General features: G+C 40.9%; 1 protein-coding gene across 2 annotated transcripts in view; it reads right to left on the bottom strand.

Moving 5' to 3' along the window:
• Window positions 1-13191, bottom strand: part of tbck (TBC1 domain containing kinase) — a 42894-nt gene extending 29703 nt beyond the window's left edge. Inside the window, exons 1-22 of one of the 2 annotated variants that reach the window (XM_068321690.1) lie at window positions 13088-13191; window positions 12436-12646; window positions 11887-11959; window positions 11580-11694; window positions 11379-11452; window positions 10599-10740; window positions 10423-10483; window positions 10027-10088; window positions 9694-9755; window positions 9349-9497; window positions 9007-9145; window positions 8788-8887; window positions 8266-8315; window positions 8015-8144; window positions 7789-7887; window positions 7636-7698; window positions 7410-7536; window positions 7144-7194; window positions 6968-7051; window positions 5910-5995; window positions 3344-3380; window positions 40-201 (exon numbers count right to left, since the gene is read on the bottom strand). In XM_068321690.1, coding sequence (XP_068177791.1) covers window positions 40-201; window positions 3344-3380; window positions 5910-5995; window positions 6968-7051; window positions 7144-7194; window positions 7410-7536; window positions 7636-7698; window positions 7789-7887; window positions 8015-8144; window positions 8266-8315; window positions 8788-8887; window positions 9007-9145; window positions 9349-9497; window positions 9694-9755; window positions 10027-10088; window positions 10423-10483; window positions 10599-10740; window positions 11379-11452; window positions 11580-11694; window positions 11887-11959; window positions 12436-12628 — 2059 coding nt within the window. In that variant the 5' untranslated portion in view covers window positions 12629-12646; window positions 13088-13191. The remainder of the gene's footprint in view (window positions 1-39; window positions 202-3343; window positions 3381-5909; window positions 5996-6967; window positions 7052-7143; window positions 7195-7409; window positions 7537-7635; window positions 7699-7788; window positions 7888-8014; window positions 8145-8265; window positions 8316-8787; window positions 8888-9006; window positions 9146-9348; window positions 9498-9693; window positions 9756-10026; window positions 10089-10422; window positions 10484-10598; window positions 10741-11378; window positions 11453-11579; window positions 11695-11886; window positions 11960-12435; window positions 12647-13087) is intronic. The other variant, XM_068321691.1, reaches the window with a different exon arrangement.
• Between the last annotated feature and the right edge of the window lie 157 nt (window positions 13192-13348).

Genomic DNA, 13348 nt, shown 5'->3' with positions numbered 1-13348 from the left:
GAAGGAAAGATGCATTTTCTCATAAGCTCGTAGTCTCACCTGGCAGGTCAGAGAAAAGCAGGATGCACTCATTGAAGCCATTAGCCAGAAGACGGTCCCTAAGCTGCTGCAAAATGGCCACTCCAATACAGAAAGGAAAGGATGAGTTGCCCAGGAGCAGTGTGTCCCACAGGTGGAAGATCTTGTGCAGTGGAAACACATCTACACAAAAACAAACATAACAAAGGGGAGATTTTACGTTATGACTGAATAATGAAAACCGAATGCCTCTCTCACAATCAAACCCTGCAAGGAGGACGACGGGGTGTGGCGTGCACACGCTGAGAAACGAGGAAAGGGGTTTGGATGTAATGAGAATGATTTGCATGTGCATGGCGGATTTATTCAATATGGCTCGATGGCTTCAAAATGCCAAGTTCAGTGAGCAACATATCTAGGTTGCCTAGAGGAATATTTTAATGTGGGGGAGGCAGCTAATGTGGGTGGTGTGGAAAAAATAAGAGGAAGAACATCAGGGGGGCTGGGGATCTTTAGAGCAAGGAACCCATTCTGGTTGTTTCAAGACAAATAAAACACATCCCAACAACGTATCCCACTTTCACATTACTGCCAGTATCTACAAATTTCATGCTTTCCTCCTGTTAAGATTTATGCACAAAAGCCACTGCTGTCCACCTGTTTGTACCATCTTGAGGTTTGTTATGGCGGGTGTGAGGTGTGTGTGTGTGTGTGTGTGTGTGTGTGTGTGTGTGTGTGTGTGTGTGTGTGTGTGTGCGAATGTGTGTGTGGGCAGAGTGACTGTGGAGCTGCTCAAAGCGCAAAGGGACTGTCAGAAACACTTGACACATTAGCATTCAGTTGAGAAGACTGGTGCAAGAGAGTGACAGGCAGCGTGTGTGTGTGTGTGTGTGTGTGTGTGTGTGTGTGTGTGTGTGTGTGTGTGTGTGTGTGTGTGTGTGTGTGTGTGTGTGTGTGTGTGTGTGTGTGTGTGTGTGTGTGTGTGAACGATGACCCTCCAACCTTGCCTCACATAGGTTCAGATCATTTGCAGTCAGAGGGGCACATCTCCTGTATACCGGACTCACACAGAGCCGGAGGTACAAGATACAGGGTAAAAGGGTCACAACGCCTTCCCTCCGTCCCAGAAGAGGCCTGCGTGGATGGATTTAACCCAAGAATGAAATATTCCACTGCAAAGAGCAAGCTTCAGATCAATTTGGCTACTATTACAGTAAATGCCAGGGGTTTTTGTTTGCCGGTCAGAATTTCAAACGCGAGGAAATTTGGATCCAAGGGCACAGATTGTCCCCTGAGTTCAATTGTTGCTAAAATAGAAAAAATGAGCAAATTCAAACTCAGTTTTGAGAACCAGACCTTTTGGATGTGTTAAAGTCCATCACACATTACATATGGGAACATGTGAGTCGCAGGGCCGGCTGGACAGACAGGGGTGAGTGTACAATGACCTCTTTGGTGATGGAATAAAAATTGTATAAAGAAGGCGAAGTTATTCAAGCTATTATACAGTGTGCCGAGGACATGCCTAGAAGACATAGGGGTTAAATGCTGTGTATTATCTGTGACCTGATCTAATAGGCTCACATTATAGCGCTCCAGCAACACTCTGTGGAACAATAAAAGCATAATGTTGCCGTCGGCTGACATACTGCAGCCTGAGAAGCAGCCAAAATAAAACCTTTATGTATGTCTACTTCAGCACAGATGGTGAAATAATGCTAATGCATACAATGGTAATTGGAATCCACATATTTAACAAACTTGCATATATATTATTCATTAACCAAACTTGTAAATGCTGCAGTAATCTGTAACATTTCTCTATAGCAGTCTTAACACATTTTTTGACACAGTGTTTAATTTTGCTAAAAATGGAAAACAAAGGAAACGTGCAGCTAACATCTGTAACATTTATCAGTTTCTCACATAAAATGACAACTAAAGTGATGTCAAAGCTATATGTATTTGTCATAATTTTAATTCCAGTGCATACTAAGCGGTTGTAAAACATAAACAATTTAATGTAATTTAATTTAAATCCAAATGCTTCTCTCTCAAAATTTTCCCAAGGAATCAGCTTTTTTAAAAATGTCTCAACACGAGTCAGTGAGTTTCAAAGAACAGGATTCTGCAGGGTTTCTATAAGGGGTGTGTGTGTGTGTGTGTGTGTGTGTGTGTGTGATTGTATTCATTGAGTAATAAGGTTTTTGTGACTTTTACTGATATTTTTCATTCTTTTTCTTGACAAAACATTTTAAATCCTGCGTAAAAAAAACAAAACAGCAAGAATATTTTATCATGCCTCTGCCACAGGTGTTCCTAAAGGGTGGGGGGCATACGGGTTGGATGTGGTGTAAAAAATCCAATTTCAGGCACTCAAGGGAGCAGAAATTAAATATTTTATAGATATGGGCATTAAAAAACTACAGAAATAAAATAAATAATAAAACAAATACTGACTGTATTGACTGTTTAAAGCCTTCCCTGAGGAAAACTGGCTCGTCGACAGGAATCGATGCGTGTCTATTCTGAATTGAATCCATACTAATCGAAAGCTTTTCTTCTTTTTTGACATCCCGGAACTGAGTGGAATTGATTTTGTGTTACACCCGACCAATCGAATTTATGGTTTCCTTTTTTGTTTTATTATAGCCTAAAATGTCTTTTCTTCTCTAGGCCTGAGACGGAAACTGTAGATTTTCAGGTGATGTTAAGATGTTTGTACTGCGATCAACAAGCTTAAAATAGATGTGTGATAATCACCATGCCAACACCCTCAGTGACTTATATTCTGTGTTTAATAAGTGGCAACAGACATGATTAGATCTTATATTTCAGCAGTACATGGAGAACACAATACGATTAAATTTAAATAAGACACCGACACTGACTCAAGCGATTCAGACAGCTGAACCTGACGTATAGATTTACATTTGTATCATAAATCCTCTTACAGATCAACTTCGACCTGTGGATGCCGACTGCTGTGGCTCGTACTTTTATCTAAATTCTGCAACCATCTGTCTCATCAGAAGACGCCAGATTTTTAATTACATTCACATAAATACAAAAGAAAGATATGCAGGTAAAATATGAGCTGGAGTGGGAACAACTCATTTTCCTTCAGACTTATATAGAAGCTTGTTAAAGGTCACCTAGAGAGAAAGCACAGAACACAGCTATAGAGAAAAAAATCCAGACTTTTTTTTCTCTCTTTATAATGATGCTCTAATTGAAGTGATCTCAAAACACCCTCTTACAGCTGTGGATTATACACAGAGCCCCATCATATCCACAGTGGGAGTACAAAAGAAGAGCTACTTACGTGTAAACATAGTCAGGAACCATGGGATAGCATAAAGCTGTGTGATGACAAAAAAAAAAGTGGAAACAAGAAGCATTAGCACATTTATGATCTCGTGTAGAAGTTCTTTGTATGCATCGTGCAGCACAGTTAAAACAATTTGTTAAGAGCGCCGATGAAATGAATGAGCTTCCTTCTCACTGGAGAGATTTCTCTTTCTTTAGGGAACAGCAGTACACATGGCTGCACATCTCTGCAGCCTCTGTGGAGCACAAATGGCAGTAAAGATCAAACCGCTGTGTTTGGATATTAGTCAATGGGGAGAGAGTTAACAATGAATCTCATTATCCCAATCTTGTCATCCAACTTTCTTTTCTCTCCTACCTCGCTTTCTCCCTCACTTCCACATTTTCCCAGGCGGAAACTCGTAAAATTGAAATTAAAACCCACACACACAGCTCGCATATTGACACACACACACACACACACACACACACACACACACACACACACACACACACACACACACACACACACACACACACACACACACACACCATTTACCATCTGCTAAAACACCTGCCAATCGCTGCTCACCTTCCCTGGGGCTCTGTAATATTCAGCAGTGAAAGGGTCTGAGGCAGAAAGTGCAGGAATTCTGGAGCTTATCTCAGCCACTTAATTGATAGCTAATTGCGGGGGAACTGGTGACTGTTCAGCAGAACTCTTCTGTACCCATGAGTGATGAGCTTGTGGGAGAGGCACTACACTCTGAGTCTCTGCCAGACTGGATTAGTGTAGGTGTAAATGGCAAACCCAGGAGGGAAGACGTGGCCAAATTGAGAGTGCCCACATTAAACAACTGGCCACAAGCAATCTCACTCTGCTGATGGCTTTTAGGGTATCACTGGAACGGAGTCCTTGAATGCCACAATATTGGTAAAAAAAAATTACTTTGTGATTTCTGCACGGATGCACACAATCTGTCCTTTCCTGGGAGACAAACTGCGTAAAGATATCCTTGGTGTATTACAGTATTTTCCGCACTATAAGGCGCGCCTTCAATGAATGGCCTATTGTATATTTTTTCCATATATAGGGTGCACTGGATTATAAGATGCAGTGTGGGTTTTTGAGAAAATGAAATGCTTTTAGGTGTGCCTTATAGTGTGTAAAATACTGTGTAATATGCATACATGGGAAATGAATACATTTCATTCTGCAGTGATAATTGGTCTTTTAAGGACTATGAATTCATTGACTCACTGAAGAAAAGGTCTCTGAAAGTTCACAAAATAGTGTATTTATGATCTGTACAGTGTAATTAAATGTAATGACAAGTGTCAAGCCAATTATGAAAGCTATATCATCGAGGCTGATTTGTATATCGTACTTGCTGAAAGCTGAAAACATCATTTCAGCGTCTCTTTCACAATGCTGGTAGTGCTGCATAAGCAGTAAGGGTCGAGTTAACATCACGGGAGCATTCTCTCTTTTTGACGAGCCACAAATGAACCGAGGATATTGACAAAATCTCAATGCAGCATATGTTCAAGGTAAAGCTTTGTTCAAAGCAGCGCTAGCTGTGGCTCAACAGGCAGAGCGGCTTATGTGCTAATCTGAAGGTCGAGGTTTTTTAGACCACCGCAGTGGATACACGTCTTCAGTCAAAGCACTGAAACTCAAATTGCTCCTGATCGCTATTCCATCATTGGCTGAGTGAGTGTTAGACCACAGCAATAATACGGCGTGTTCTGATTTGGACTTGTAGAGCAGCTGACCCCTTTGGATGGCAGCCTCTACCATCACTATATAAATGTACGAGGAGGGCACTTTAAGATGATGGTAGCTATAGAATACTGCAGGTCAATTTTCTATTAAAAAAGAAAAAATCAAAATCAACACCTACGGGAAACATTTGTACAAGTAGTAGCTGTCCTATTTTCTTCCCACACAATTTTAAATTCTGATCAGCAAACACAGGTATGTGCTTAAACCGTATTACAAAAGAAGCTGGAACATCAGGAACTACCAGGAGCAGGGAGACAGAGGAATCCCGGACTCCTCTGTGATAAAGACCACACTTTTCTTTAGGTAATGTCCCAAAGGCTGGTCCACAGGTGACACACATTCATCAGAACACTAACTGAAACCCTAGAGAGACAGCCAAGACTTTAACCTTGTCACTGTCTGAGCAGAGCTGTAAAGAGAAAAGGGAAGGGCAGGAAGAGATGGCAGAGCAAGACAAATAGGTAAGTCTCGGAAGACAGTCATTAAGTGTGCCTAGCAGACATTAGTCGCTGTATAAATCATCACTAGTGGACTACTGGGAGAACTTGACCCTCACTGCGGGTTCAGAAACAGAGAATGCGGGACAAAAAATGTCAGACAGGGAAAGAATTTATGCATTTATCTATGGATCATCAATTCTTTTGAACCTGATGCGGAACAAGATGCTAGAGTCGTTCCTGAGTATCTCGGGCTTCACATTAACGGTAAAACTTTTAATGGAAGACAATATTGGAATCTCAGTAGTGCTGTCTATTGTCGTAAATATGCCAGGGAACTTGCACTCCGTGTAACTTACATCTGGGATGAAGCCAATCTCATTCAGATGGTTGCTGAGCTCTGGGTCATGGAAGGCAATCATTTGGGAGAAGACTGTCAAATACTCTGAAACACAGGCAAAAAGGTCAAAGGGGCTATAAAGGATGTGCAGCGTCGCTGGATTTCTAAAGAGGGTGCACAAAAAAAGGATTTAACAGTAAGACTGTAAGAGGTATTGAAAAATAAATTACACACAAGGACTCGACCGATAAGGATTAGATTAAAAGAAAGAAGTTATCTAAGAAATGAAATCTCAGCTAAGATATTTCTTGTAAATATTGCCTTATAATACTGCATGGAACTGTGGAAAGTTTTGCTTTCTTTGCTTTTTTTGTTTTGTTATTCTTATCAATGTAAATGAAGCAGGAGGTCCGAAAATGTTGCAGGAGCCAGTGTGCAGCTTCTTATAATTTCAAGCCCATGAAGTTCAATGTTGTGCTGCCACCATTCTGAGAACTCTCATCAATGAAGGAATCCTGACCAGACAGACAAACATTAGCATATTCTCCAGGGCATGGAGCAGTTGATAAAACTGATAATGGCTACGTTCCCCATGGAGTTCAAGAGGTGTATGGTCCACTTGTTTATTGGTCATGTACGGATTGCTTGTGACATTTCTCTGTGGGTTTTCGCATTTTCATTTCTTCCCCTGTCTCAAAATGATGTGGCTCAGCTGCAAACTCCATTAAGACGGACTGAAATTAGTTTTCACAGCTTAGGAACAACATGCAAGAAAGATTGAATCAGCATTGAGCCGACAGCCTGATGCTATGTGCAAGTCAATGATAATTTGTTTTTTAACTGAAAGCCAAACACTCTGGCCCTGTTAAATACGTTCTACTTAATCTACAACGGTATTTGACACCTTTAAATCAAACACTGGGCATTGCTGAAAAAATATGGAAATAAAAAGCATGAAAATGTCATTTACATCTCAAGCAGGATAGACAAAAACATTGAAATCAAGATAGAGATCAAGGTGTAAAATGGAGCAGAGGTCTTGCTCATTCATCTCATTTTACCGGTACTTTGTCTCACCTTGAATGACATGAGAGTTGTCCTTCAGGAAAAAGTTGTACAAGTATTTGGGGATGAAGGCAGACATGCAGGCATACGCCAGAGCTGTGATGAGAAAAGTCACAAATATGAAACAACAGGAAGCAGGGAAGACACCATCCCCTCAAACATCTATTGGACTAAACTGAAATTCTCACCTTCATTATTGAAATTCAAGTAAAGAAATGGAGCACAAAGCGAATCCAAACCTGAAAGACAATCAAAATACTTCTTGAAACAAATTCATAACAAGCCAAATAATGGAGGACTACAAGATGTGAAATGAACGCCACCTAGTGTCCAGTCATGCTCAGTACAAGAATAAATCGTTCATGAGGGAAAGACAAAAACTCCAGAACCAGAAAAAGAAGGAAAAATACACAGGATCTTGCAAATTTTATAAAATCTCCTGGCGGTGACTAACCCTGCCAGTAGACCAGGTCGGGGTGAGAGACCACCCACGCTTTCAGTACACGCCTGAACTTGATGTGACCCTGAGGAGATGACAGCAGCTCATCGTACTGATGGCAGCGTGGGATGTCAACCTCAATCTGTAAATATTTACAAACATATTGACACCCGACAAGTAAAAAGGGCTCATTTACTTTTAATCAGTTCCACCAGTTGACTTTTTACTGCTGTTGAGTTACCTGTCTGTCGGTAGGAATAGGGGTGTCCTTGTCGATTGTCTCATATCTGGCTTGAATATCCCCCTTAGTAAAAGAAATGATGGACCATTAAGTGCCTAAACTAAATCTAAAAACTACACATTTTGTCAACATGGGACTAAAAGTTATTTGTACCTCAATACCCAACAGTGTAGCCCAAGCAAGACCTCGGACAAGAGGGGGAATGTCTACTCTTGCCTCTTTCCACACCAGGTTCTTCTTGTATGGATAGGCCTGAACGCAAAACATTAAACAAGGGAAATAATCAGAATTAAAAATGTCTTTAGAATTCCACGAGTGTGATCCCATCTGTGTGGGATTAAAAGTGTCCTCATGTGTGCATGCATGAATTTGGCAAAACCTTGAGCAGCCTGTCAAAGAGGATGATGCGGATGAGTTGGTACTCCGTGTCCCTCTCACGGATGATGAGTGGCAGGGTGACGGTGGCCGACAACTCATTGTTGCTGTTGGACTGGGGCAGACTTGACTGTCTGAAGGAGGAACAAGTGAGATGAATATGTGCATTTACAAAGCTAAAATAAATGTCGCAAAGGTGTGAAAAGTAGTGACAAGAGGGACGAGGACAAAAGCTGATGGATAAAGGTGGCTTACTCGTCTTCCAGTAGAGGATAATAGGCTTCTCCTGCTACGTCCTTCAGTCTCTAAAAAAGAACGAGAATGTAAAGCTTGAAGAACAACAAAAATTCTCAACAACTAAAATTCATTTTGCTGTCATCTATGATGGATTAAAAATGTCCAAAAGCAAGGGAACATATTAGAATATTAATTAATATAGTGATGTTTTCATACATAGTTCTCAATTAAGTTTGATGAACAAGCACCTTAAATCTTAGCAGGGCCATATTTTGAACGCTGCTTGCAACATGTGACAGGAAGAGAGTTCATTAAAGAGCATGGAAAGCATTTAGATTAGATCTTTACTTCTAATATTGGAAACGTTTTGAAAAAAAGCACCCTTGAACCAAAAATTTCACAAACAACACAGTTGCTGACAGATCACTGTGTGTGTGTGTGTGTGTGTGTGTGTGTGTGTGTGTGTGTGTGTGTGTGTGTGTGTGTGTGTGTGTGTGTGTGTGTGTGTGTGTGTGTGTGTGTGTCTGCAGGGTTTCTTACATTTCTGAGCTGGCACAGTGACAGAGTCACCGTAGTGTCATCAAGCAGGAAACTCCGATCCCTCCCCTGTCCAAACGACTCCCCGTCTTCTAAAACAAAACTAATAAAAGATGGAGGGAGAGACAGGCCATGTGAGGTAGACAGATATATTTCACAGTCAAACACTTAAAACTATCAGATGTCATCGGTTTGCTACATCTGTGCATGTGTGAGATATACTTTGGAAGTGTGCAGATGGGTGGTTTAGACTGGATGATCTCCTTGTTGGTCAGCTCCTTCTCCAGGTCTCCCCCAGCCAGACACCACAGATGGTACACCTCATCTATGGCCCGCTCTGAGAGGTAGTCTTCATCATCATCTGACAACACACACAACGCAACAGTAAGCACAGCCAACACTCCAGAAGGCCGTCAGCGGGTGCAGCCAAATATAAGCAAGCTAATCCTCAGTCATCATGTTGTTTATTCACAGCAGTCGTATGGAAAGGCACAACGGTTGGGGGGGGGGGGGGTTGAGGTGAGTGTAAGACTTCTTGTATAGTTGTGAACTGTTAGGGCTGACCGTTGAACAGCTCGCTGATGTCCTCCGGGAGCTCCAAATGGATGCAGCGCAAGGAAGACGAGAAGAGGCTGACAGGCTTCTGGAACGGCGTGTAGAGGCAGGATACGCCGTTAAACACAGGGTCCCCCAGCAGCTCTGCAGGGGTCGGCCTTGGAATTAGAAATACACATTTATAGCAGGAAAATATCAAGAGTGCGGGTTAACATTTAGTTTAGAGAACGAAGACTTCACCGCATTATAGTGTCATTTCACACAATCAAAACAACAACTTTTTTTCTTGTTGGACTTCCCACATCTGCTTCGGTGTCCTTCAACATAATCAGAATTCTGGTAGAAACTATTCACCTTTTGGATGGAAGGAAAGTCAGACATTTCCTCAATAACTCAAGAGCATTCTCTGGCAGCTCCTGTAATAAAAAAAAAAGGACACATTAGTTCAAGTGTACACATTTAAACGTGCAATAACAGCACACATAACTCAAACAGGTTTAGGAGGTGCTCACTCAAAACTACTCATCTCCCTAAATTACTAGACAATAATGTGTTTAGCTTATACACAAGAAATAGCAACTAAAACCTATTATAATCCAATAAAAGCCAAATAATGTGGCCTAATTTCCAAGTGATGCTAATGTGGCTTTTTTGCTTGAAAAAAAGTTAATCTGATTAAGTATCTACCTTAATGATATCCAGGCATCCATGTTCCTCAGCAAGAACAGTAACAATGTCATCCATGCAACCTGGGAATGATGAGCAATACCAGAACATGAGCCTTGTTGAGTTTAAAGGTAAATACAGAAGTAGGCAGTAACACAACTGTACCATCTAGAGCCGTTTGGAACGACTTGCAGAGTTTAGGACATATCTGTCATAACAGACCAGGTTTTTTTTTTTCTTACATAAAAAACATGCACATCAGAGGAGGACACAGCTAGAGTGGTATTTGAAAACTCTGAAACTCACACTAAAATAGTCTAGATGCTTAATTAGTCCCAGAGGTAAGACTGAAAGACAGATTTTTGATTGTGGCGCATTTTCCTAAATACTTCCAATAATCCTAACCCGTTCACTTACCCAACGTTAGAATGAATTTCAATCTCTCGCTTATATCAATATTCTGCAGAAGTCGTCTGCCCTGCAACGGATTCAAACTTTAAAAAATAATCCACACAGGGTGAACACAGGCAAACTTATAAATGCATAATAAATTAATGTTTTTTTTTGTTTTTCGTTGTATGTGGGATTCTTACTGCACACAATTCAAAGAGTAAAATCCCAAGAGACCACACATCAGTCTTGGGTCCTGAGGGCAAAGGAGCCTCATCATAGAAAGTGTCACTGGGGTGGAAGGAGCCCTGAGCGATCACCTCTGGAGCAAGGTATGATGGGTACCTGAGGTGATGATCACAGGGTTAGATAAGTACATGGTCTGGTTCGGTTGGAAATATCTTTTTTCATTTCTCATGAATTAAACAGGACTGGTTTTACAGGTCAGCGTTGAAACATTTTATAGGTTTTTATGCATTGCTGATTTTGGATTTATTTCCGTAATACTTTCCAGATTATGTCCAAAATGAGAAATCCTGCATATTGAGTTTTTTTTTTTCTTTTACAGACCAACATGCATAGTCGTTTGACATTTATTACATTTTCCACCCATATGTGTTATTGAAAGTCACGGGTTATTACCGACATTCCAATTTTCAATCTGTAAGAGGACATGACAGAGATACTTTATAGAACACAAAGGCTGCTGGATTAGGATAAAAGTCTAATGATCCGTTACAGTCCCTGAAACAGGAAACTACTTTCATGCTCCTGAATCTGGTTTCTATGAAATGGAAGGGGCCATTATGCATCAATGCTATGGTCAATTGCCTTTTTTATGATCTTATTAACAGCAAACAGACGCAAGAAAAAACCTTTGACCCTGAACAGGCATCTCCCACAGCTGAATCCCACCAGCTGAGGAGTTCTAGAGAAACAGTAATCGATCTCCCTCTGCGATGACTGAGGAGTGAGACACATACCCAATGGGAAAATCAACATCGGCCCCATGATCGGTCATGTGATAAAGGCCAAACTTTGCCATCTTGACATTCCCCTATAAAGAAAATATCAATCACAGAACAAAAATTTTTACATTTATGCAACCGTTTCATCATGTTTTAACTGGAGGGATGAGTAAAAGTCAACGGGGTGTTGATATACATGAAACAGTTCATTGTTACCTTGCAGTCCAGGAGCACATTGTGTGCGCTGAGGGCTCTGTGAACCATATCATGTGTGTTCATGAACTCCAGACCTTCCAGAACCTCATAGGCTACTTGCAGCACCTTTTCTGGGCTAATGTGAACCAAAACATAAAGAGTATGTCAATTTGATTTGAGGGTGATTTAGTGACAGCAGCCTTATATTTCAACAGCACAAGGTATAACCGCTCACCAGCGACAGGAAAAGGAAAAGCAACAATGAGGTTCATCACATGTAGCGTAATTATATCTGAAAATTTAACAAGGATTTTACTGAAGAGTTCACCTGGCAGGTTTTCCTGATCTTTGGAAATCATTCAAGCTGCTTTCGTAGTGTTCGGCCACAACGATCAGTCGTTCTGTAGACAAGAAACAGTAACAAGAAACAAGAAATCAGAAAAACCAGGTACCACTGTTGTTCTAAACTTTACTGTTAAATGCATTTCTTATCTTTTGTAAGAATGAAACTTTATTCAGCAACTTAACATTCCCAACAGCCGGTAAAGTGCTATCTGAAGTTTTGGGAACTTGTGACCGAGCTTGCAGGGCTGACTCTCCAGATTAAAATCTTAAATTTACAAGCTGTAGTTTGTGGTATTGATCTGTTGTTAGGTTGACTAATATAATATCCTGTTTTGGACAATATCATAATATTCACTTGAAAATACAAATTTACAATCTATTAACAGAATCCAAACATGCATCCCACAAAAGCTACAGGATGACACAAGTTGAACAAAACCACTGTCACCAGGTTAGAAAGTTAAGGTGCAGGAATCAATTCTATTTTCATAGATAAAAACAAAGGATCAAGTCAGAAGACAGGACGTCTTACCGTGTTTCCCTCTGGAGATGTCAACGTACTGACAGAGTCTGGGGTGGGTGACGGTCTTGAGGATCTGGAAACGGCCCAAGATTTTAATTGAGTTGGGGGTGAGAGGGAGACCATTGCTGCCGCAGACATCGTGAGGGAGGGCGGAGGCAAAGAAGGTGAAAGCTCCCAGCTGGGCATCTTTTAGGGGTCTCATCCTGTCAGGTTTTACTTGCTAATAATGAGGGGGAAACAAGAATTCATTATAACATTAATGATGTGTGATAAAGAATCAATGAATGACAATGGGGTTTTGACAGGTCTAGATAGAAGGGGGACCTGTCAGAACCTGACAGCATGAGGCTGGTTGTTGAACAGAATGTATTGTTCAGATGAGCATGCCTGTATGATCCTCTGACTGAAGCTCAAACGGTGCATGGAGCAGGTGCCAACCCGATTATTTACACTATAACCGGGTTGATAACGTATGTCAATACGTTATCACGGTGAAGTTAAACCCAGCTGTACAACTCCGAGGTGTAACAATGAAAGTGATGCTGCATTTAAATCCACTCTGTCAGCACCCATCCAAGTGCTGGCAATACTTGTCCCATTCACCCGAGCCGTGTCATGAATGGCACAATGTGCACTACACCAGAAAGCCAAGTCTACTCACGGTAAATTAAGAGCACGTAAGGGCATGTCGAGACAACGAACCTTAAATTATCGGTAAAATATTTTCTTTTAAAAATAATGAAATCCTTTCCTGCCTCTATGACAGGAACAGCTGAATGAACGTGACCGATGACGTCATACTCGTGAGACAAAATCTGTACAAAAAAACACTTTGTTTTAGTAAAAGTTCGTCTTTTTAAGTCAAAATAAAAAACAGTTTACATCTGAACAATGTTTTCTATTAATTGAATTTGTATTATTG

This window comes from Antennarius striatus, chromosome 8 (genome assembly GCF_040054535.1).
Source record: "Antennarius striatus isolate MH-2024 chromosome 8, ASM4005453v1, whole genome shotgun sequence".
In the NCBI taxonomy this organism is placed as follows: domain Eukaryota; kingdom Metazoa; phylum Chordata; class Actinopteri; order Lophiiformes; family Antennariidae; genus Antennarius; species Antennarius striatus.
Note: the sequence above shows the minus strand (reverse complement) of the source record. Positions and strands in the feature narration are given on the sequence as shown.